The sequence below is a fragment of the Silurus aristotelis genome, assembly GCF_946808225.1.
Source record: "Silurus aristotelis genome assembly, chromosome: 19".
Classification (NCBI taxonomy): Eukaryota; Metazoa; Chordata; class Actinopteri; order Siluriformes; family Siluridae; genus Silurus; species Silurus aristotelis.
Window position 1 is genome coordinate 6259445 of NC_139592.1, and position 25558 is coordinate 6285002.

Sequence of the window (25558 nt, forward strand, 5' to 3'; positions counted from 1 at the left end):
AGGTGTGACCTCTGTGCTTGTCTATCCTAATGAAGGATGTGTGGCCTCTGTACTTGTCCAGTTCTCCAGTGTAGGTTCTCTACCCTCTGTGCTTGTCAATAACACTGATGGAGGTGTGGATTTAATGGGATCTACCAGGCAATTCTTGTGGAGCTTTTCCGTTCAACTGCAGTATTCATCATCTCTCTGCATGTCGGTTTGATTCAAGGATAGGTGGCCTCTCTTATTTACAGGGAAGGAGGCACGGTCTATGGGAAGGTCAGTACTATTGATGGAAGCAGGGCCTTCGCAATGTTCTGTTCCAGTGAAAGTAGAAGTAATGGTGCGGTCTCTGAGTCTCAGTTCGGGTAAAGATGTGTATTTCGGTTTCACCGAAGCAAGCGTGGCATTTGTGTAAAAACGATTTCTGGGTAAATTGCTGTTCTGAGCGTTCTGCATTGGGCTGAGCAAAATTCTGCCTCGACCGGGTGCACATTTGTGTCATTGTGGCTGTGTGCTGTTTGTACAGAGAGCAGGCAGGATGTGACGTAAGTGCCAGGCTCCCAAGTGGGCAAAAACCACCCATAGCAACTACTTCCTCTGAGCCTCTGTGCTTAATGTGCACTGACTGCACCTAACTGATAAGCTATACTTTTCTTTATTTCCTGTGTGTGTGTGTGTGTGTGTGTGTGTGTGTGTGTGTGTGTGTGTGTGTGTGTGTGTGTTGGGGGCAGAGCCAAGGTGTATATCTTAAAACATCCCACTAAATAAGTTAAGCAGCAGTCAGTGTTTCAGTCAAAGGACATTAACTGTAACGGGATCTCTTCATTTGTGACAGCTGTTATTACCTCAGGCGTAGGTGTGTGTGTTATCATAGGTGTGTTAGAATGCAGCGTGAGGGCTGTTACTAGCTTTGCTAATCTCCGTATCTCAGTTTTTACCTCAGCAGCCACATTTGTCACCAAGCCTCTGGGTGTAGCAGTGCGTCTGTGGTTGCACCATCGTAGACTTGGCAGCAAATTGCTTGGTTTTTTTTTTGTTTTGTTTTGTTTTTGTATTCAAAGGTTTTTGCTTCTCTTTCTAATTCTCCTGAAAAGAAAAATCCAATTGGTGTCTGAATGTACCATCAATAATATGCTTATTTTTCAAAAAAATTAGGTGCTGAGAATTATTTTTTTATTTTTTCTTCAGCTATATACCACATGGAGCTGATGAGACATGTTAGACACCTGTTTGCTTTATTAACCTTTTGTCCTGGAGCTTTAGGGCAAGTGTAGCTTACAAGCAGGTCTATGATTTGGGTTTTTATTTTGGGTGTGACAAACATTAATTACTGTAGATAATCATATATTCGATAAAAACAGGGATTATTGGTGTGTGTTTTTGAAAAAACTGCAATCTAAATAAACCCAAATTTGAGGGGAAAGAACCAGATTGACAAATGTAATGCTAGTGTTAAGCTTCTCGATGACAATTTGATCATTTACATCAGTGGCAGAAAAATACCTCAGCAAGTCTGAAGAACTAGAACCGGTGTGAGGTAAATATTCATAGAAAAGATCAAAGTGGCAGAATTTCATTGCTTGATAACAACACGAGTCTGATTGAGTCAAACCTAGGCCGTTCAGGTGCGTTTAGAGAAGGCCGTGTACTTTATTTGATATTTCTCTGAACAGTCGGTGATTCAGCAGTGATTCATGGATTTGATGATTCAGTCAGACCAACAGGCACGGAGTACAAGAAAAGACACGGAGAGAGAAGACATGCAGAGGCAGTGCAATTTTATTACATTAGCAATACAAAAACAGTAGTGCTCTCTGTAGTGCTCCAAATATCTCGATTTGACTCAAAGTGGGTGTAGCCTAAATGTGAATTCGACCAGCAGTCCAGAAAAATATCACCCTCACAAAATATCTAACACAAAGCAGTTTAATGACAATTCACAATTGATTATCTGCTAAGCTCTTTGTGTTTAACGTGTTCAGGTATGCTACGTTATATGGACTAATTTTAAGGACATCTGGCCTTTTCCAATCATGTTTGGATCTTCCCCAAACAAAGTTCAAGGCACACAATTATATGGGATGTCTTTGGGTGCAGTGGTATGAAATGTTCCCTTCACTTGAACTAGGAGACCTGAACCTGTTCCAGCATGACGGTGTGTGTACAAATCCTGCTCTATGGAGATATGTTTTACATGATTTAGAGTGGACCTCCTCACCTACATCACTACCAGAGTTTACTAAAGCCCTGGTCACTGAATGAACACACATCTTCATTAGCACACTCTAAAATCCAGTGTAACATCTTCACAGACGAGTGGAGGTTATAATAACAGCATATATATGGACTAAATGTGGAACTCAGAAAGCATGTGTAACTTAAGTCCCAGTAATTTTGTCTACATAGGGTAGCTAACTCTTTTCTCAAATCTTATTTTACCTTTCATATAAAGCTGTGCACCCTTTGAAATGTAAAGTAGATTCCACTCCATATAGTTTATTCATAAGCGTATTTAGATTTTTGGAATATTTTTTTGTAGCTTTCTGTTCCGGATCTTTATACCAATTAAGTATTGTATTATGTTTGATTTGACCTCCTAGATATGACTTAATGCTAGTTATGAGGTCCACACAAAAAACAATCATACCATCTGCTGTTGTTTCACAGTCTCCTTAGGGGGGCTGGAACCTTCTCTACTGGTCTTAAGCATGTTATCTGCTTATTCCTGTGCGGTGGGTTTATATTCACATTTCTCTACGTGTTTTTTGTTTTATTTATAAACATTCCAGCCATGTTGTAAACAGTCAGACTTGTGCACTGATTTAGCTCGTTGAAACTTTCCAAACCCTGTCCCCGAACAGCTTGTCACCTTGTCTTCTGCGTCTTTGGATGCTCCAGTCCCGCTTTCCTCCTGTCACACTCTGCAGCAGCAGCAGCAGCTCCTCGAGGCCCGTGGGTGGGTGGACGCTGGGATCCGAGAGCTCTGCTCTGCTTTTTTTGGACTTTTGGCGGTCTAAATTTGGCGCACGCGTTTCTGTCCCAAATCCCACCGCAGGGAGTTTAGCAGACGGCTGCTCTGGGATTGCAGTGCTGGAAAATAGGATGCATGCAAATCGATTTAACTCGGGATTGAACATGTTCAGTTGAATAGACCGAGCCAGAGAAGTCCGAAACATGACTGATTACAGATGTAGACGCTTGAGCACATATACACACAAGCTGATCTCTTTACACTGCTCAGGGTGAAGTGGAGATGGAGTAGATGGGGTAGGAGAAGCATCAGGTTCATTCATGGTACATTCTATAAAGCTAACTGCAAAGCAAACAGGAAGAAAACAGAATTTGGTGGTTAAATGTTTAGCGAAAAAATGAATATAGGTTTAAAAGCCGGATAAAATGCCTGGAAATATCCCAGTGTTGCCATGGAAATGGAAACCGTTCAATGATTATAATGAAGGAGTCTCCAGTGCAGGTGTTTGCTCACAGAATGTACATTTTCCACCCTGTGGAAGTCCTCAGGTCGAAGAGAACTCTGTGCTTTCCGGCTGCTAGGTAACATAAATTTCCTGCCAGATGTGGTGACCCCGAGTGAACGTCACGTGAAAGAAATGTGTGAGTGATATCGGCAAGATTGTGGGCTTCTGATGGGATGGGGTTTGTTCAAATTAGGAAGCATTAATACTTGATTGGAACTGAAGGCAGTGGGAGTCGAGTGAGGTGTTTCGGTGTGTTGCAGGTTCTCATTTTTCGTGTGCGTGTGTGTGCGTGTGTGTGCGCGTGTGTGCGCGTGCGTGCACATGCTTCCTCTCTATGCTCGGGTTTTTCCAGTCACCCTGGGAGCCGATGAGGCAGGAAGCCTGACCAGCTTATCGTTTCCTTTGCTACTGAGGTGTGTGTGTGTGTGTGTGTGTGTGTTGGGGGTGTGGATGAAGAACAGGCTTAAACACAGATGCACATTAAATGCATAAATGACACAGTGACACAGATAAAGTCCTAGCATGTTTGCTCGTTCACACACACACACACACATACATACATACATACACACACACACACACACACACACACACACACACATACATACATACATACATACATACATACATACATACATACATACATACATACATACATACACACACACACAAGTCCACACAGACATGAGTGAATGTTAAAGCATGTTGCTCTTGGCTTAGAGCTGCCGTGTGTGTGTGTGTGTGTGTGTGTGTGTGTGTGTGTGTGTGTGTGTGTGTGTGTGTGTGTGTGTGTGTGTGTGTGTGTGTGTGTGTGTGTGTGTGTGTGTGTATAGAAGCTAGATCTCGCATTTGGCCAATGCTGTATGCATGCTGGCCAGTTGGCCCCGACTATCGTCCAATCAGCACATTCCTCCTCATGAATACACTGGGGCCAATTTTGGCAAGCAGTGCAGGGTGGGGGAACAGTCATATCCTGTCCAATAACCCTTACACACACACACACACACACACACTCACAGGGCTTTACATTAACCAAATGATACAAACTCCAGGCATTCACAGTTACTCCCATAATCATCCTGCACTGTGTCAGACAGGTGCTTCGCTGTTGCCTTGGTGGAAGTGTCAGAGACTCGGGGTGTGTGTGTGTGTGTGTGTGTGTGTGTGTGTGTGTGTGTGTGTCGGAGAGAGAAAAAGAGAGGGAGAATGAAAGAGAGAAAGAGATCTGGGACACAAAGGTGCCTCAGTGCTGATGGAGCACTGCCAGTGTGTGCGCTCTGAATTCTTGTTTTTGTCATTATTTGAACACAGGCTCCAGTCTCTGTAAGTGTGTGTGTGTGTGTGTGTGTGTGTGTGTGTGTGTGTGTGTGTGTGTGTGTGTGTGTGTGTGTGTGTGTGTGCGCGCGGACGGACGAGTGCGTGAGTGTGGTCATACTCCTTGCATTACATCAGCCCTTTGTAGCACGGACTCTCACACATTGCTGCACACAAACACTTCACTCAGCCTCTTCTCTCTATTTGTGGTTTAAATGTTTTGGGGTGTGTGTGTGCTTGCACATTCTAATGTTTGTATGTTAATGTTTTTTTTGTTGTTGGTTTTGCTTTGTGTGTTTGTGGGGTGTGTGTGTGTGTGTGTGTGGGGGGGGGTAGGAATGTTCATTGTGTTTGTGGTTTTTTAATTTATTAATTTTTTTGTAATTGTTTTATGTGTACGAGAGATTCATATGTGCACATTTAGTTCTCATTTACTGTTATAATAACCTTCACTAGATGTTTGAGTGGTCTTGTGGAGATTTGTGAAGATTCATTCAGTCAAAAGGGTGTTTATAAAGTCAGGTACTGATGTAGGTGAGATGAGGAGGCCTGCATTCCAATTCATCTCAAAGGTGTTCAATAAGGTTTAGGATAGAAATCTATCGCAAGAGATCTCCCACTTGAACCCATGTAAATCATATCTTCATGGATCTGGCTTTGTGCACAGCTGTATTGTCATGCTGGAGCAGGTTTGGGTCCCCTAGTTCAAGTGAAGATAAAATATCATGCAACCACATCCAGACATTGCGGAGAAACCAGATATGGCTGGAAACATCAGATGTCTTAATGCTTTGGTCCATATAGTGTGTATAGAGCTCTGAAATCTGGCCATTTATTCGACTTGTATTCAAAAAGCTTCTATTTTACGAGTTAATAAATAAAGAGATAATTGAGGTATCACGTGATTGTATGCACGGGAGCTTGTGAGTCGGGTTTGAGTGTGTGGGTGTGGGTGCTGATTAGCTAGTTAGCGTATTAGAGCTTCTGTGTTGCTTGAGAGACTTTCGGCAGTTCATTGTTGGTCCTCATACCAATAAAACTTTATTGGCTGTGTGTAAAAGGAGTGGAGTGGGGGACTATATGAGTGTGTGTGTGTGTGTGTGTGTGTGTGTGTGTGTGTGTGTGTGTGTGTGTGTGTGTGTGTGTGTGTGTGTGTGTGTGTGTGTGTGTGTGTGTGTGTGTGTGACAGAGCAGGAAAGTGCTAGGATGGTAGGAGGAAGCCTCTGTATTTCTAGTCCACATTCTCAGGCTAACCAGGCGTGAACTTCAGCAGAATGCTGGCCGTCTCTGTGTGCCTAAAGCGAAGAGAGTTTTCCTTTCTTTTGTTTTCGTCCTCCTTTTCTTTCCCCGTCTTTTTCCCCCTCCCTCCCTGAATAAATCTCTCGCGCAGTTCAACAGGCTCCCTTAGCTGTTCTTCAGCTCCGCCTTTCGGTTCTTTTGTTTGCCGAGTTCATGTTGAGGCCCTCGTTGGCCTTTTTTTCTCGGGGAGTCGGTTCCCAAAACAAACATGGCCGCACGGGTTCGGCTTATCACTTGCTCTGGAAAAAGATGAAAACACGACTGCGTCCTGTGAGACAGAGCCGTCCTTCTGCTGGCTTATCTAGTCACGCGGTTTGCCGTTTCCCACAGTCAAGAATGAAGGAGTGTGTGTGTGTGTGTGTGTGTGTGTGTGTGTGTGTGTGTGTGTGTGTGTGTGTGTGTGTGTGTGTGTGTGTGTGTGTGACTGAGACTCTCCAGGCTTCTTTTCTTTTTGCGAGTGTGTGTACACATGTGGGAGACAAGAGAAGGGGGTGTAGGGGGTTGTGTGTGGGTTGGAGGGGGGGGAGACGCTTGATGTGGATCCTGGTGTTATTTTCTGTTAATGTGAGAATTTTCTGGAGGGAGGGGGAGAGAGAGGAGAGAGAGGAGAGAGGAGAGAGAGGAGAGAGGAGAGAGGAGAGCGAGAGAGAGAGAGAGAGAGAGAGAGAACCTTCATACAAATGTGTAAGAGAGGGATATGGAGCTACAGGTGATGTTGAGGTACATGGAGACGTTCTGCCTTTAGGTTTTTGTTTCTAAACTTTAACACCACAAGCAAGGTTGGATTCAACCTATAATTAGTCTCTTGCGAGGTGTGTGTGTGGCCACAAGGTCTTATTAAACCAAGGGCCATAATTTTCCCCTCAGCCCACCCTGAAAGCACACACACACCCACACACACTCAGAAGTGTCTTGAGATTTACAAGCAGTGTACATTGTGGAAGTTGGAACAAGACCGCAGCAGTGCGGTACTGAATCGTCTCTCGCTGACTGAGCAGGAGGATGGATGGATGGATGGATTGATGGATGAATGGAAATGCTAAGTTAGCGTATAGACGTGCTGAGTTCCACTCCGCTGTTTCATCCCTTAAGTAATGACGGGAACCCGGGTGTACGGAAGCTGTTCAGTGTTGATATACGTCATGTTGCTTAGCTGGACAGCAGAGCGATGGCCTGTCTGACTCAGATCAGCGCCGTCACGTTCCTACCTGACTCATGCTTCAGTGTGAACGATGTGCCAGGCGTTTTTCTCCTCCACCGCTCACTCCGTTCTCTGTTTGTTTTCACAGGTGACATCACGCAAAAGGGCTACGAGAAGAAAAGAGCCAAGCTGCTGGCACCATACATACCACATACTCAGAGTAAGGGTTTATTTTCTCTCTCGCTCTCGTTCCCTCTCTTTCTTTTTTTTTTTCTCTTTGAGTTTCACTCTGTCTTAGTTTCTTTCTTTTTCTCTTTCTTCACTCTTTCTCTTTTTATGTCTTGTCTTTCTGCCTGCCTTTTTCTCTTTTTCTGTGTCTGTCTGCCTCTCTCTCTCTCTCTCTCTCTCTCTCTCTCTGTCTTTCTTTCTCTGTCTGCCTCTTTTTGTATCTGTTTGTTAATCTTTAAATCTCTTTCTTTCTGTCTTTCTCCCTCTCTCTGACTCTCTTTGTTTATTGAAGTCAGTTCTGTTCCGAACACACACACACACACACACACACACACACACACACACACACACACACACACACACACACACACACACACACACACACACTTTCCTTGTGACTCATGCGTTAGACCCGTGAAAAGGCGGCTCCAGACTGATTTAAAGAAATATTTCGGCCTAAGATGAATGTTGTTATGGTCTTCCTCGCTTTAGCTCCAGCCAAAACACGTCTCTAACATTTCACATGTTTAGTTTGCTGAAGGGAGCAGCAGCTACCAGTCTAACATTGTGTTTCACTGCAGTCTTCATGAACTGCACAAGAACTCTGATAAATTATATACAACAAACCGCATCTTTTATCATCCACATTATGTCCTGTATACGCTTCAGCTGTAGAAGTGTGGGCCAGTGCTGTAGCCTGTGTGTGCTGGTTATTAGGTTAGAGGAAAAGATGGCTTCACAGGTATTGTTGACTTTTTTCCCCTCCTGTTTCGGAAACATACTTTCTTTTCCACTCTTGCAAACAATACCAGGAACAGCATAATGCTGAACAGCATGACAAGTTAATATTGGCGTTGTTCCTTTTTTTTTTTTTTGGCCTGTACAATTGTACAATGTTACAAATGGTTTTGGTCTCATAGGTGTAGGAGTTCTTCAGTTGTGACTGCTGGCAGAGGCATAATAACCTTTCATTCCTTTGCAACCAAAGGCATCCGACAATCAAAGTTGTTCCACTGCCAGATTATTTTCGATTGAAATCCGAGTGCGTGCTTCTCCAATTCTCGTCCAAACGGCACCAGTTTCAGCTAAAAATTGCAGAAACTTGAAAACAACAAGCTGGATACAAAATCAATACGGTTATGTTTGTGACACCGGTTTTCTGAGCCCAGAATCGTGAATCCTGATGGCAGGATTTAGTTAATATCCTCTGTTTTAATCATGGATCTATTGTTAGTGAGTTTTGGCTTGAATTATATATATATATATATATATATATATATATATATATATATATATATATATATATATATATATATATATATATATATATATATATATATAGATAGATAGATAGATAGATAGATAGCATGAGCTAGAATTCTATTCGATATAGTTCCACACTGAAACGCCTGGAACCGCTTACGTCCCTGTTCTGCCGTTTATTTATTTTGCAGCTCTTCAAAGATTCACGGCAATGAATAAAAAAGCGGCAACGTTTTCGAAAGCCCTCCTATTTTTTTTCTTCTTTAGTCCACACTGCAACGCGAAAACAGCGCTTTAAAATTCGTCTACTTTGTAGAGCGGTTTCAAAAACGTTTTCGTTGATTGAAAAATCGTCGTTTCATTGTGTCAAGTCCAAAATGGAGAGAGAAATCTGTATGTACAATGTTACAAATGTACAATGTTATCAGCCCAAAATTACATTCTTAGGCCATATCCATGTGGATATGGCCTAAGAATGTAATTTTGGGTTGATAACATTTCAGATGTTTCAGTATTAAATAAATAAGTTGTCTGTATCATAAATGCAGCTTCAGAGTGCTGTCTTTTTGTACATACTCTGATACTTCCACAAAACATCCAATGGAGTTCTAGAAATATTCGTTTGTTCACAAAAAATTTCACAGATTCCTTCAGTCTAAAAGTCTATTACTTTTTGGGTGTAATCTGTGAAATTAAAACTAGCTCCTTTCTGCCCTCTAGAGGTAGGAGCTGAGAATGCATGTTTAAAACATGCTAAGACTTGTCCAGCAGCACAGATTACGACAGAAAGCTTGTTTTTATAAGGATTTATCACCCCCTGTGTGTACTTTGTAATAAAAAAAAAAAAAAAAAGTGAATGGTAATTAAAAAAAATATTGAACTGAACCTTTTTTAAGAGATAAATTTTCCAACATTTCCTGCCTGTTGCTGAACACACCACACTAGTGCAAGGAGAGTGTGATGATCGTAACAGGAAATAGAGGAGGAAGCGAAAGTGATGAACTTCGTGTGTTTAGGTCAGTCTTGCATCATTTCTTGCTCTTGCTGCAACACTGACTCATTGGCACAGGAAGCGTTTTTTTACATTTATTTGTACCAAGCTAATTCTTACTAGAAGTGGATGGGAAAAAATGCACACAGTTATTAATATCGCCCAGATATGTATCAGAATCCTAGTGCATTTATTTTTAGGATCTATAAAGTCGAAGTCTGTCTACAATTTTTAAATGTCATGCTTTCAAAGCTGCCATTTTAAACCTTTGAAGCTTCACCCCCTCGCTGTTTCTTGCACCACACATAAGCGGTGTGTTTTTAAAGCTTCCCGTGTCTTTTGATCGAGTAAAAGCTATAATTTAGTGATGCAGTAGATAGCCCTTTCTTTGTTTGGACCTGTGGGAAGACTGAGTCTGTGTTCTCTCGTTTATAGATGTGGACCCAAAAATGAAGAGTATCCACTTGGCTCCAGGCCCCGGGGTCGACTCGTCTCCCAGCCCGGACGCAGGACCCTCTGCCCTTCCACGGCAACACCGCTCACACCGCAGTGGGGGGGCCCGTGATGACCGTTACAGATCAGGTACCACCAATACACTCACCTAAATCTGGACAATCACCAGTACACCATGTGTGTATTAACTGCTTTTGAATTTTCTTGGTTGCCACTAGTGTTGATTTGTTCATTTTGAAAAAGTTTAATGCGACTCAGAAGAACGGGACTCAGAATGCGACAACCATCTCCCCCCCCATAAATAAATAAATAAATAAACGGCGATCACAATTCAGGTTTTCAGAAATGTTGACCGATATGTCCAATATGACAACAAATCAAACACATTTTGTGATCCGTTATCCCCGTCGTTGCTGTTACATCGGTTCACTGCAAAGCGACGCTTTTACACTTTTTTCACTTTGACTAATGTCAGGTGCACACTGTGGGATTTTTTTTTTTTTAGTCCTGTGTGTGATTATTGCTGGTCAGACTGTATGAAAATGATCAACCATGTCACACTGTAGGATCTCAGTCAAAACACGAGACAGAATCTCAATTTTTACTCGTCCGAATTTTTACTTCATCAATCCGTGACGCGTCCAGGCCTGCGCTCTCTCGCTAACGGTAGCTAGCAGCAAACAAAAACAATCTAGCGTTTTTTGTTCATGACATGCCTTGATAATCAAAACCTCATACAAACCCTTTTTTTTTTTTTTTTTTTTCTTGCTCTCTTCCATAACTCGAAGTTTCTTGCTGTCGTATCCACCTGACTCTTTTCCACATTTTCCCTGAGGTAGTTTGAAGTTGTCGCTCTAATTGCGTAGTCAGGTTCGGCGCTCCTATCGGTTCTTGGTTTGACAGCCGTCGTGGGAAAAGTCACACTGCAGGAAAGAGTCTGAAATCTTCTGACACTGCCGGAATTTAATTGGAGGAAAAAAATTATTGCCGTTAATCGGCTGTTGGTGAACAAACCAGCGATCAAAGACTACAGATCTTCACCTCCTATTATAGGAATCTTTTAGGATTATCAAAGTTTGTTAGTAAACCAAATTGTTGCCAAATTCAGTGTGCACCTGGTTTAAAGCTGAACGAAATAAGACTGCCTTGCCATTTTGCAGTGCTGCCCATGTGACCACTGTACCCTAAACCTCCCCAAAGGTTTATCAGTACTTTGATTCTCTAGACTGTTATTGTAATGTCTATTAAAAAAAAAGCCTGTAATAGTATTTTATTGAATTTATATTAATCTTCTAATAAATAACATTGTTGAGGTAATGGTGTATATTTGACAGGTTTGGCTGCAGCCTAATAAATCATTAAGAATGAGACCATGCAAATGAATGCAGATCTCACCTGTACATGGGAGAGATGTAAAGCAGCTATCAATGTGCTGATGTTGATTGCAGTAAAACGCAGAACAGGTTTGGAGTAACAATCAGCAGTTCAACTAAATAAAGATCAGTAACTGAACACCTTATACTTTTCTTTGTACTGTGTGTGAGATCCAGTTGCATTTCCCCATTACATAGCTATGAACCAGGCCATGCAGGATGACTAAAGATATGAAAGGAAAGTCATAGTGTGTGTGTTTGTGTGGGTCTACATTTTATATACATATGATGCATGGACAAAAGTATTGGGACACCCGTCCTCCAACCATGTGTGATTCCAAACCAAACGGTTACCACAATGTCTTTGGATAGAGACCCAAACCTGTTCCAGCATGACAACGCCTCTGTGCACAAAGCCACGCACATGAAGTTTGTGGTCTATGTGGGTTGAAGTGTAAGATCTTAAGTGACCTACAATAGAGCTCTGATCAAAACCCTATTGAATACCTTTGGGATGAATTGGAACGCTGACTGCACCCTCAGGCCTCCTCACATTACATCAGTATCTGAATTTGCTGTAACACTATTGTGGATGAATGAACACATCTCCACAAGAACACTCCAAAATCTAGTGCAACTTTTTCCCAGACATCGGCACATATGAATATATATATACAGTGAGAATGAATAAGTATTGGAACACCCTGCTATTTTGCAAGATCTCCCACTTATTAATCATGGAGGGGTCTGAAATTGTCATCGTAGGTGCATGTCCACTGTGAGAGACATAATAAAAAAAAAAATAATAATCCAGAATCACAATATATGATTTTTTTGTAACTATTTATTTGTATGATACAGCTGCAAATAAGTATTTGAACACCTGAGAAAGTCAATGTTAATATTTGGTACAGTAGCCTTTGTTTGCAATTACAGAGGTCAAACGTTTCCTGTAGTTTTTCACCAGGTTTGCACACACTGCAGGAGGGATTTTTGCCCACTCCTCCACACAGATCTTCTCTAGATCAGTCAGGTTTCTGGCCTGTTGCTGAGAAACACGGAGTTTGAGCTCCCTCCAAAGATTCTCTATTGGATTTAGGTCCGGAGACTGGCTAGGCCACGCCAGAACCTTGATATGCTTCTTACAGAGCCACTCCTTGGTTATCCTGGCTGTTTGCTTCGGGTCATTGTCATGTTGGAAGACGCAGCCTCGACCCATCTTCAATGCTCTAACTGAGGGAAGGAGGTTGTTCCCCAAAATCTCGCAATACATGGCCCCGGTCATCCTCTCTGTAATACAGTGCAGTCTCCCTGTCCCATGTGCAGAAAAACACCCCCAAAGCATGATGCTACCACCCCCATGCTTTACAGTAGGGATGGTGTTCTTGGGATGGTACTCATCATTCTTCTTCCTCCAAACACCGTTAGTGGAATTATGACCCAAAAGTTCTATTTTGGTCTCATCTGACCACATTACTTTCTTCCATGACTCCTCTGGATCATCCAAATGGTCATTGGCAAACTTAAGACGTGCCTGGACATGTGCTGGTTTAAGCAGGGAAACCTTCCGTGCCATGCATGATTTCAAACCATGACGTCTTAGTGTATTACCAACAGTAACCTTGGAAACGGTGGTCCCAGCTCTTTTCAGGTCATTGACCAGCTCCTCCCGTGTAGTTCTGGGCTGATTTCTCACCTTCCTTAGGATCATTGAGACCCCACGAGGTGAGATCTTACATGGAGCCCCAGTCCGAGGGAGATTGACAGTCATGTTTAGCTTCTTCCATTTTTTAATGATTGCTCCAACAGTGGACCTTTTTTCACCAAGCTGCTTGGCAATTTCCTCGTAGCCCTTGCCAGCCTTGTGGAGGTGTACAATTTTGTCTCTAGTGTCTTTGGACAGCTCTTTGGTCTTGGTCATGTTAGTAGTTGGATTCTTACTGATTGTATGGGGTGGACAGGTGTCTTTATGCAGCTAACGACCTCAAACAGGTGCATCTAATTTAGGATAATAAATGTAGTGGACGTGGACATTTTAAAGGCGGACTAACAGGTCTTTGAGGGTCAGAATTCTAGCTGATAGACAGGTGTTCAAATACTTATTTGCAGCTGTATCATACAAATAAATAGTTTAAAAATCATATATTGTGATTTCTGAATTTTTTTTTTTAGATTATGTCTCTTACAGTGGACATGCACCTACGATGACAATTTCAGACCCCTCCATGATTTCTAAGTGGGAGAACTTGCAAAATAGCAGGGTGTTCAAATACTTATTTTCCTCACTGTGTGTGTGTGTGTGTGTGTGTATATATATATATATATATATATATATATATATAATGTATATATGTATGTGTGTGTGTGTATATGTATGAGTGTGTGTGTGTGTGTATTTGTATACAGTGTAAAGATGCATTTTAATAAACTCTTCGACATAGCGGACTTTAAACAGACTTTTTTATCGGTTTAAAATGACTCACTCTGCTGTGCTTTATCATGAACTCGCACACTCTCAGCAATCTTATTTGGTGATCTGCACACAAGTCTGATGGAATGCTAATGGAAGTTTGATAGCATTGTCTCAGTGAACGCACTTTCTCGCTCGCTCGCTCTCTCTCTATAGCACCTCCGGGTACTCCCAGTAAAATGAATATGCTTTATAATTCACTGAAACGCCCAGACTGTAATATGCATCCTCTCATCCTGTTTTAGATATCCACACAGAAGCCGTACAGGCTGCTTTGGCCAAGCATAAAGAGCAGAAGATGGCACTGCCCATGCCTACTAAGCGTCGATCTGCCTTCGTCCACGCCGCTGTGGAGAACTGCACCCCTCCCGGTGAGTAGGGAGTTTGCGCCCACTAGCCTTCTGCTGCCCCTTCTGTCCACAGCTCAGTGACCAGGGATGAGGACACACGGCATATCAGGGAAAAGAGTCAGAGTACAACAACAACTTAGATTGTGACAAATAAGAATTCGATACTGGTCTTTTTAGTCTTTAAATTAGATGTTAATGTTATAAAGTAATGTAAAAAGAAAACTTTTGCATGTAAATATATACAGTGCTTCTACACCCAGTCATATCCATGTGCATATTAAGGCATCTTGAATGCTATTCAATTAATGACTCAATTACACTCTGTTCCTCCTGCTGTTTTTGATTTGAAAAAAGAATCTCATCAAATCCTTGACAATTTTTTTTTTGCGAAGCATTAATATCATTGTGCTTGTACTCTTTTGCGATAACGTTGCCCGCGTGTGTGCAGACACCTCGTCTGCGTCGGAAGATGAAGGGTCTCTGCGCAGACGTCAGGCTGCAGTGAGTGCAGCTCTTACTCAGAGTCTGCAGAATTCTGAGTTTTGGATCAATCGCTCAATCCAAGGATCGTCCACTTCCTCCTCGGCTTCGTCCACCCTGTCACACGGAGACGGCAGCAAGAACCACATCCAGAATGCACTCGCAGATGTACTCGCACACACTCGCATAGGTATGCCGTCAACGCTATTTAAGTGCTGACATTTGAATTCAGAATTTTAAGAGGACAACAGTAATAGAAAACAGACACAAAGGAATTTTGCCTATGCTGATTTGCAGGCGAGATTCTTCTGCTTGAAATGGCATCGGCTGATTTTAATAAAAGATCTTTATTACGAGGAACAGGATGCGTTATGTGCTCAATAAATGCAAACTGGCAAAGGAAAATGGTCAGGCACTATTCTGTTTCACATCATAAAGCCCATGTTTGCGTTTTATAAGCCGCATTAATGTATTACAAGGAACTGTTTTTCTTAATGATGACTTTGTGCATTGGAAATGAGCTTCTTTGACACTTTAGATACACTGCAAACTTGCATGATTACCAGTGGAGCAATTTCAGTTTCTTTACAACTGCCCTGCAGGAAACCGCTCGGGTCGGTTATTAGTTTGTCATTGCCGATTTGCTCCTTTATGGTTTTTTCATTACAGATTATATGTAATTTTTTTAACGACCCAAATATACTTAGACGTTCGTAAATATTCCTTTGACAGCACCTGATAATTAAAAGACAAAAAGAAAACTTAAAAATCCATAACCATTTCTGACTTTTACATTATGAAACGTATACACACTTCTAATCATTATACACTGTTGGGACCTGAAGCAGAGAGCAGCAGCGTTCCTCCCGATGTGACGTCCTCCCTGCCGCAGGACAGAAACTCCCGTGTGGACATGAGTTCCAGTCCAGTAGTGAAGGGTATGAGTCGTGGCAGCAACCGTTCCAGCATGATGGACACTGCAGATGGTGAGCACATTTTACTCTGATCTACATGACCTGAGAGTGAGAAATACCACTGTTTAGACATGCACACTACAGTTCCTATTTCAGTGTACACAAATATTTATTGGGTTATCTGGAGGGAGAGTCATTTATGCAAACACTCAGCACTTCATGCAAAAAGTCACACTTGCTATCTTGTTAAAAACGGTAATATATCATGGTAACGTTCATGGTATTTTAGTGCCATAAAGATGCCCTTATCCAGAGAGAGACATACAGCAGTGGTGGACAGTAATGAAGTAAAAGTAGCATTTTGCTGAGGATGGAGCCACCAGGAAGGAGGCAAGGAGGAGGTATATGGATGTGGTGAGGAAAGACATGCAGGTAGTTGGATTGAAAGAGGTAGATGTAGAGGACAGAGGGATATGGAGACAGATGATCTGCAGTGGCAGATGACCCCTAATGGGAGAAGCCGAAAAAAAGAAGACGACGACTCAAGTGAAAGTTTAAAGGGAGCACTTTAACTGGAGTAATGTTTTACAGTGTGTATCTCTACTTTAACTCGCAACAGTTCACTGCTCTTTATCGGAATATTGTGCTCATAACACTCATTCAAACATCTTGACAACGTGAAAATGATTTTGAATGATGTAAATATGTAAAACACCTCAAAATATGAATCCTCCCCCTCAGCCAAGTACAATCACAAATATCAGTAGTGTGTGTGAAGGTTTTCTAGTGTATTTCCTTACTGTCCTTTAATGGCCAGTTTACTTGTACAAGATACTGAGGTATGTGTATGTGGCTTTTTTTTGTTTGGTTGGTTTTTTACATAACCAAAATGTGTTTAGTAAAATGCACACTCGTATGAATCCATCATTTAACCCATATTGTGCTCTTTTTTCATCCATCACGGGGTTGCTTTTCTGACTATAGGAAAAGGTACCGTGGCAAGTGAAAGACAGCTGTTCAGTGCAGTGGCCCCTGTGTTTTTTGTTTTCGTGTTCAATATCTTCCTGCCTTTCTTTTTTGTGTGTGTGTGTGTTGAATTGTTCCTGTTGTTACAAATTGTGCAATTTATGGTGTGACCTGTTCATTTCTTTTTTTTCCTAGCATGCATGCTCTGATTCTTGTCTAGCTTATATCCTCCTCCTGAGAATCTGGGAAACTCATTGTGTGTGTGTGTGTGTGTGTGTGTGTGTGTGTGTGTGTGTGTGTGTGTGTGTGTGTGTGTGTGTGTGTGTGTGTGTGTGTGTGTGTGTGTGTGTGTGTGTGTGTGTGTGTGTGTGTGTGTGTGTGTGTTGAATTGTTCCTGTTGTTACAAATTGTGCAATTTATGGTGTGACCTGTTCATTTCTTTTTTTTCCTAGCATGCATGCTCTGATTCTTGTCTAGCTTATATCCTCCTCCTGAGAATCTGGGAAACTCAGTGTGTGTGTGTGTGTGTGTGTGTGTGTGTGTGTGTGTGTGTGTGTGTGTGTGTGTGTGTGTGTGTGTGTGTGTGTGTGTGTGTGTGTGTGTGTGTGTGTGTGTGTGTGTGTGTGTGTGTGTGTGTGTGTGTGTGTGTGTGTTTTGTAGGAGTTCCAGTGCACAGCAGAGTCTCCACCAAGATCCAGCAGCTTCTTAACACACTGAAAAGACCCAAACGTCCTCCACTCAGTGAATTCTTCTTGGATGATTCTGAGCACATTGTGGAAGGTAGAAGAGATTTCAAGTCTGTCGACCTGATAGTCATGCATTATACACCTGAAAATACATTATATGGATAAAAGCTTGCGGACACTTGACCATAAGATTATGTCCTTTTTGAACATCCCATTCCACTTTTACTTTCACTTTGCTGTTATGATAACCTCCACTCTTCTGGGAAGATGTTCCACTAGATTTCTGGAGTGTGTTTGTGCTCAATTAGTTATACAGGCCTTTGTGAAGTCGGGTGTAGGTTTAGGAGGCCTGGGGTGCAGTCAGCATTCATATTTACATTTACATTACATTTGCGTCATTTAGCAGACCCCTTCATCCAGAGCGACGTACAAAAGTGCTTTAAATCTCTAGTAATGAACAAATCTGCACTGGTATGCAAGATTACAAACTTAATATAAATATAACTCGAATTCTAGAAACTTGGAAAGTGCTAATTTAGGTAGGTATTCATCCTAAAAGTCTCGAAAGGGTTGAGGTCAGAGCTCTACAGCAGGACACTGCAACCCATGTAAAGTATATCTTCATGAGGCTATACAATTGTGTACCTTTGTGGTGACATTTTTAGGAAGAACCACATATGACTAGAAAAGACACCTCTTGATTTTAATCCTTCCCAATACTTTTGTCCATGTATTGTGTATGTGGGCCCCTGATCAACACCCCATTCCAAAACCATGTACATTAATAATAATTGGACTTTTTTGAGATGGATTTTTTTGAGAATTTGGTCCATGACTGTGAGGATTTGTGAGCATTCACTGTGCAGGGCACTGATGTTTGGCTAGAAGACCTGGCACAAAGTTGGTGTTAGAGTTTATCTAGTGTTTAGTGGGGTTTGGATCAGGCGACTTAGATTGTTCGACAGTAAAAATGGAAAAACTATATCTTTATGGACCTCAGATCTGGATGTTGGGTGATCCAGACTAACTTATATTTGCATTTATGTGCATTTTAATAATCTGCATTGTCTATTTGCATTGCAATCAGGTAATATTTATTTAAAATATACTTAATAGCTGGTAAAATGTCATCAGTAGGTCTGCAATAATATTTTTCATCATATTTATATATATATATATATATATATATATATATATATATATATATATATATACATTTTATCATATTTATCATTTTTCTCATATGGTTTTGATTTCGATATGGTGATTTTGATTATTACAATTTTTTATTTTAATGCATAAACACAATATAACTACTTACAATTCCTGCATGTTTATAAGATGTTTTGAAATATAGTCACATGACCTATTGTCTGTTATTTAATCTGGTTATATTCTTGCATTTACCTTCATGACCTTTGTGCTCTGTCTTGTAGTCCCTCAACCGGATCCTAACACTCCGCGTCCTGAGGGTCGACAGATGATCCCAGTGAAGAGTGAACCCCTTGGCGTAGTGAGTAACTGGCCCCCGGCCCTGCAGGCAGCACTTGCCCGATGGGGCGCCACACAAGCAAAGAGCCCGGCTCTTACAGCGCTGGACATCACCGGCAAACCGCTCTACACTCTTACTTATGGTCAGTAGAACTCGATTGTGTGCGTTTGTGTGATTTTGTTCAGCAGTTTATTGTTTATTGAGAACTTAAGCGTGCTCTTTTGTTGTGCTGTAGGTAAGCTGTGGAGCCGTAGTCTTAAACTAGCATACACACTCTTAAACAAGCTGGGCACCAAGAACGAGCCTGTGCTTAAACCTGGAGACCGGGTAAGAGAACAACAGGAAAAGCTGCATGCTTGTTTTTACACTGCTCTTTATTTATATATATATATATATATATATATATATATATATATATATATATATATATATATATATATATATATATATATATACATACACACACACACACACACACACACACACACACACATATTAAGGTTGTCAGTTGATTAAAATATTTCACCGCAATTAATCACAAATTTAGCAAATTTTTATCTGTTCTAAATTTAACTTAACACTTGTTAATTGTACTCTAATCCACATGTGCATGGACAAATTTGAATGCTTATGCAAATGTATGTTTATTATTAGTGAACTCATACTCATCATAGCGCTTGAAGACAAAATAATTATGGTGTTTTAAATTACACAAATCATCAGGACACCAAACGGAACATTTCAAGAAGTTATGTTTTTACACGGACGGTTTTTGTAGGCCGGATGTGTGAATCATGTAGTTTTTTCTGCTCTGGGAAATAGAGATCTAAATCTCTCCATTCCCACAGTAGATGGCGGTAATGCTCCACTTAAGAATGCGAACCACCGATAAACAAGAAGAATCATCATGCCGGTTTTTGGTGCTTGATTAGACAGTTGGCAACAATAAAACAAATGTTTAGTGATGAAAAAATATTTTTTATATCTGAGTAAAGAAAGGATGTTGTGAATAAATGTGTTGCATTAAAGGTATTCATGTCACCTCTTATATTTATGTATTAATATTTTTCAATAAAATAGGACAAACAGAAATGCGTTTATTCACACGTTAATATGATTAGAGCCGTTATAATGAATTTGCCTTAACGCCTTAATAACGCATTCATTATAACCCAGTCTATTAATATCTTGTTTGTCCACTAGGTGGCTCTGGTCTACCCTAATAGTGACCCTGGTATGTTCTGGGTGGCTTTCTATGGCTGTCTGCTGGCTGAAGTCATTCCTGTTCCAATAGAGGTGCCTTTGTCCCAGAAGGTAGGAAAGGATCTTAAACAATACAGTATATTTATACTTTTTTAACCACCAAACTTCATCTGTATCTACAGGCTGGTCTTATAGTTTTATTAGATTTTAAGTAAAAAGTATTTTTCTAAAAAAATAAATACGGTTTTCTGAATTGCATATTATTAAAACTTATTATTAAGACGAACATGTTTCTTATATTTCATTGGATAGGATGCAGGAAACCAGCAAGTTGGCTTTTTACTGGGAAGCTGTGGGATCAGTCTGGCTCTAACCAGTGAAGTGTGTCTTAAAGGGCTTCCAAAAACACCCAGTGGAGAAATCCTCCAGTTCAAAGGTACTTGCAGCCTCTCTTTGGTTTGAACACTTGATGAGTTATGGATGTTAAATAAATAAATGATTAAGTGTGTGTTGTTTGATTGATTGATTGATTGATTGAATGTGTGTGCTTTCGCAGGATGGCCTCGGCTCAGGTGGGTCGTCACAGACACAAAGTATCTCACGAAACCGTCTAAAGACTGGCAGCCCCACATCCCCACTGCGAACACTGACACAGCCTACATCGAGGTGAGGAACTGTTGAAGACATTCACTGTTTAAATACCATTCAGATTTCCATAATATTTACATATTCCAAAGCAAAAAAATCTATATTTGAAATAATCGTATAGCCTTAGAGTCTGAATGTGCACCTTCTTTTCATCCTGCTAATATTGTGATTGATGGTTGTTGTTTTTTTTTTAGTACAAGGCCAGTAAAGAAGGCACAGTCATGGGTGTGGCTGTGTCTAAAATCTCCATGCTGACACACTGCCAGGCTCTCACACAGGCCTGCAATTACTGTGAAGGTGAGTCACGCTGCAGTAATGTATTAATCACTATATTAGCACTGTTTTAATTACTGACACCAAACTGAGGAAAAAACTCCTCATTACGCTTCACACTTTACTCACAAGCTCACAACCAACACTGGTACATATTATTAAAACAGTTGGATGAGGACTGTTCTGTTTACATTTACATTATCCAAGTATTTTTATTTAAATCAACAAGGTGTGAGGCGCAAGTTTTCTCCACAGGAACAGCTTTTTACAGGAACATTATTAATTATTTCAAGTGAATTATTTTGCATTTGTATACATCTGTGTGTGTAATCTGAATGAGTGCAGTGGAGACTATTCAATACTGAGTGCAGTCAACAAACCAGTGTAATAAGAAGGTGTTAAATAATTGAGAGCAGAAAGCTGGGTGTTCTTGATTTTCGATTAATATTTCATGTTGCCTCTGTACACTCTAGGAACATTTTCACCACTGCCATTGCTTTAGATAGAAAAAAAGGTTGGAGGTACTGTTTTAATTCCTGATGTGGAATAGGCACTTCTGCAGAGGCTTTATATTGCTAGCTTTACTTATGTCACATTTTTGGATATGTTTTATTTTCAGTAAGAGTTTGAGGGATTAGTCTTATAATTTCTTCATGTTCAGATCTTCAGATGCTTTGTTTTTGTCATGTCATGCGAGGTGTTTTTTGTTTAAATCTTTCACATACTCAACATGCCGCTTGTATTCTGAATAACTGTCAATATAGATTGTGCCTCCCAAGGATGAGATTTTTACGAATAAGTTAAGCAGCTTGATATAAACCGACCAATGTATTTCTATAAATCTGTTTTCTCTGTTTTAGGAGAGACTCTGGTCAATGTTCTAGACTTCAAGAAAGACATGGGTCTGTGGCACGGGGTGCTGGCAGTGAGTTTACTTCTTTTTGCGTCTGTGTTAAACGTTGGCAATGCCAAACTGATGCGCTGAATGCTGTGTGTAAACTGCTCATAACATAACATAACCATAACCTTGTGGTTTGTTTTTTCAGAGTGTGATGAACAGGATTCACACTATCAGTGTGCCCTATGCGGTCATGAAGGCCTGTCCTCTCTCCTGGGTGCAGCGAGTTCACGTCAGCAAAGGTTGGAATGGCGTCTTTCCCCTGTATTACAGTAAAAAAAATTCACAAAAAAAAAAACCATTATTGCTTAAACTGGACACTTGTCACATGGCATTTTATGGCATCATATAGGATTTTTCCAAATCTGAGAGATCTTAGGAAAGATATTTTCACAGAATCTTATTTTTTAAGTGAAATGCATTGGTTTGACTCCAAAAAAATTTATTTTTATTTTTTTTTGCACACAGCACGTGTCACCCTGGTGAAATGTCGGGATCTTCATTGGGCTATGATGGCTCATAGAGACCAAAAGGACATCAACCTCTCCTCCCTGCGCATGCTCATTGTAGCTGATGGTGCTAATCCTTGTGAGGAACCATATCATTTTCATAAACTGTTTAAAGAACCCAAGCCTTATTGGTCATGTCTAAAGCTTGCGTGCATTTTTTAGGGTCTGTCTCATCATGCGATGCCTTCCTGAACGTGTTCCAGACTCACGGCTTGAAGCCTGAGGTGATTTGTCCCTGTGCCTCTTCTCCTGAGGCCTTGACTGTAGCCATTCGCAGGTATGTACAGAAGTCATGTTGTAGTATGTTGGTCATGTTTCACTCAACAGTCAAAAACAACAGAGTTTTGTGCATGTGTGTGTAGGCCAGGTGTCCCCGGTGCTCCTCTCCCTGCTAGAGCTGTCCTGTCTATGGGAGGACTGAGTCATGGAGTGATCCGAGTCAACACAGAGGACAAGAACTCGGCTCTGACTGTCCAGGACGTGGGCCACGTCATGCCAGGAGGTGAGAATACACACTAAAAAGCAGTGCTTTTGCTCTCTACATGTAAAGTCAAATAGAATACAGTTGAAACATAGTAAAAAAAAATACTGTTACTTATACTGTCCGAAAGGTTTTGTGGTATTTATGTAAAAACCAATTCCTCTCTATAAATAGGGTCAAATTAAACAATATATAGACTTAAATCTTCTGAGGATATTGTTTATATGGAAGATATAATGTTTATACACTATTGGTTTAATGTTTTGCATAAATTTATATTGATCAAATGTAAAAATTGTGTATTTGTGTTTTAGCTCTGATGTGTATAGTGAAGCCAGAAGGGCCTCCCATGCTGTGTAAAACGGATGAGATTGGAGAGATTGTGCTGAACTCTCGGGCTGGTGGAACCATGTATTACGGTTTACCGGGGGTCACCAAAAACACATTTGAGGTGTGGAGATTAAATCATGAAACCTACATTCTTGAAGACAATATATACCGTGTGCTTAAAAGATCACTTCTTTATTTCCGTTTTCTAGGTTATTCCTGTGAACTCGGGTGGAACTCCTATAGGAGAAACACCTTTCACCCGTACAGGACTCTTGGGCTTTGTGGGTCCGGTAAGACATAATTAACTTCTGTGTAAAACTGGTTTCTTGTTTTATTTTTTTGTTTGTTTGTTTTTTCGATAATTGTGTGTGTTGTGTGTTTTCTTAGGGCAGTCTGGTGTTTGTTGTGGGGAGAATTGAAGGACTGCTCATGGTCAGTGGACGCAGGCATAACGCAGATGACCTGGTGGCCACGGCACTGGCCGTAGAGCCGGTAAAAACAGTCTACAGAGGGAGGTGAGCTGTTCGGCCATGATGCACCTTTGAAATGCAGATCAAGCGAATGAGAGATCTGAAAGCTGTGTGTGTGTTTGCAGGATTGCAGTGTTCTCAGTTACAGTGTTCTATGATGAGCGGATTGTGATTGTGGCAGAGCAGAGGCCTGATGCTAATGAGGAGGACAGCTTCCAGTGGATGAGTCGAGTTCTACAGGTCCCTTTTTATTGCTAATTAAAAGATAATTAATTTTACATTAAAATATTTGAATGTATGAATGGAAATGCGTTCCACTGGTAAAATGTTTTGATGACACCCTCCCCTTTCAGGCTATTGACACGATCCATCAAGTGGGCTTGTACTGTTTAGCATTAGTCCCAGCAAACACATTGCCCAAGACCCCACTGGGTGGCATCCATGTGTCTGAGACGAAGCACTGCTTTGTGGAGGGATCTTTGCACCCTTGCAACATCCTCATGTGCCCTCACACCTGTGTGACCAACCTACCCAAACCCAGGCAGAAACAACCAGGTACTCTTTTGTTTGCTGCATTAGATTCGTAGTTCCAGAGCAACCCTCAGACATTTGTTGGCGAGATTTTGAGAATCTATGTTAGAGATATACATCTGTTTTTTTTTTTTTTTAACAGTGGGAGTGGGTCCAGCCTCTATCATGGTTGGAAACCTGGTGGCAGGGAAGAGGATTGCCCAGGCTGCAGGAAGGGAGTTGGCAATAATTGAGGATCAGGACATGTCCAGGAAGGTATGTAGATAACCTCAGATTTAGGCCATCTCTACTGACATGCACTACAACCAGGATTAGACCTGAGTGACAGTAAACAACTGACAAAAAAACAAATAGCGTTACACCAATATAGGTTCATACAGCTGAGGTGCGTGAAGCATGCTTTTGTCTCTGGAGATTGATGTGATTTGAAAATTTAAACTTCTCCCTAGATTTTTACAATAATGATTATTTATTAATATTTTAAATACTAGGGACTTTCGAGTCAGAACACAAGTAAATTTTACAGGTATAAAAATGGACACTAGTGCAGAGATAGTACACGCAATAGAAAGTGATTTAGTACGTCCTATTTCTGGGCTCACATTTCATGGCCCAGTCTAGAGACCGTTTATCAAGATGGCAGACAACCGTGTAAGTGGAATAGCATGGAACAGCGTGTGGTGATGAAGTTTCAAGTGTCATAAAACCAGCGATATCTAAAGAAGACTTCCGGCACAGTATGGTGATGAGACGCTCGGCCGCAGTAAGACATTCGAATGGTGTAAATGCATCAAAGATCGGCTTATGTCTTGTTACCTCATGGACAAAAAGGATTTTATTTTTTTTTCTATACCAAGACACAGAGATAATGTAGGGTTAGAGGTGTTTCCAATTTGCATATTTATGGAATCTAGATCTTTTTTTTTAGTACAAGGAGGATAAAAGCAGGGTTGCATCTGCACTTTTGCCAAGAATTATGCAATATGTTTGGCACCCCCTCCCCCCTTTAAAAAAAAAAAAAAAAAAGGTAAATAAAAGAATAAATGCACTACTTGTAATGGTGCCCCTCCATGCCCCGCCACATAGACTGCATATACTACATACCCCATTTTTGTGCCTCTGAATAAAAGTGTAGGTATGTTTGTGCCTTTGTTCTTTTCACTAAATTTTTTGTAGGAATTTTGCAACTTTCAGTGATTTATTATAAAATATATTAAAAGAACATTTATGGTCCTGGGAAGACTGCGCTTGCAATCACTAACTCATTACATAATAATTTACTTTGTGATGAACCCGGTGCAAGTAGCATGACTGCTGCTCTCTTTATTTTCCACTTT

At 40.9% G+C, this 25558-nt stretch overlaps 1 protein-coding gene across 2 annotated transcripts in view; it reads left to right on the forward strand.

Annotated features, from left to right (window-relative positions):
* Positions 1–25558, forward strand: part of dip2ba (disco-interacting protein 2 homolog Ba) — a 59081-nt gene that overhangs the window by 24934 nt on the left and 8589 nt on the right. For both annotated transcript variants that reach the window (XM_083569751.1, XM_083569750.1), the window contains exons 3-25: positions 7361–7432; positions 10130–10276; positions 14236–14361; positions 14789–15010; positions 15666–15806; positions 17361–17480; positions 18823–19020; positions 19114–19205; positions 20082–20192; positions 20394–20517; positions 20638–20747; positions 20924–21026; positions 21863–21927; positions 22049–22142; positions 22369–22488; positions 22572–22686; positions 22772–22911; positions 23205–23341; positions 23430–23510; positions 23608–23735; positions 23816–23930; positions 24044–24245; positions 24364–24476. In XM_083569751.1, the coding sequence (XP_083425877.1) occupies positions 7361–7432; positions 10130–10276; positions 14236–14361; positions 14789–15010; positions 15666–15806; positions 17361–17480; positions 18823–19020; positions 19114–19205; positions 20082–20192; positions 20394–20517; positions 20638–20747; positions 20924–21026; positions 21863–21927; positions 22049–22142; positions 22369–22488; positions 22572–22686; positions 22772–22911; positions 23205–23341; positions 23430–23510; positions 23608–23735; positions 23816–23930; positions 24044–24245; positions 24364–24476 (2876 nt within the window). The remainder of the gene's footprint in view (positions 1–7360; positions 7433–10129; positions 10277–14235; positions 14362–14788; positions 15011–15665; positions 15807–17360; positions 17481–18822; positions 19021–19113; positions 19206–20081; positions 20193–20393; positions 20518–20637; positions 20748–20923; positions 21027–21862; positions 21928–22048; positions 22143–22368; positions 22489–22571; positions 22687–22771; positions 22912–23204; positions 23342–23429; positions 23511–23607; positions 23736–23815; positions 23931–24043; positions 24246–24363; positions 24477–25558) is intronic.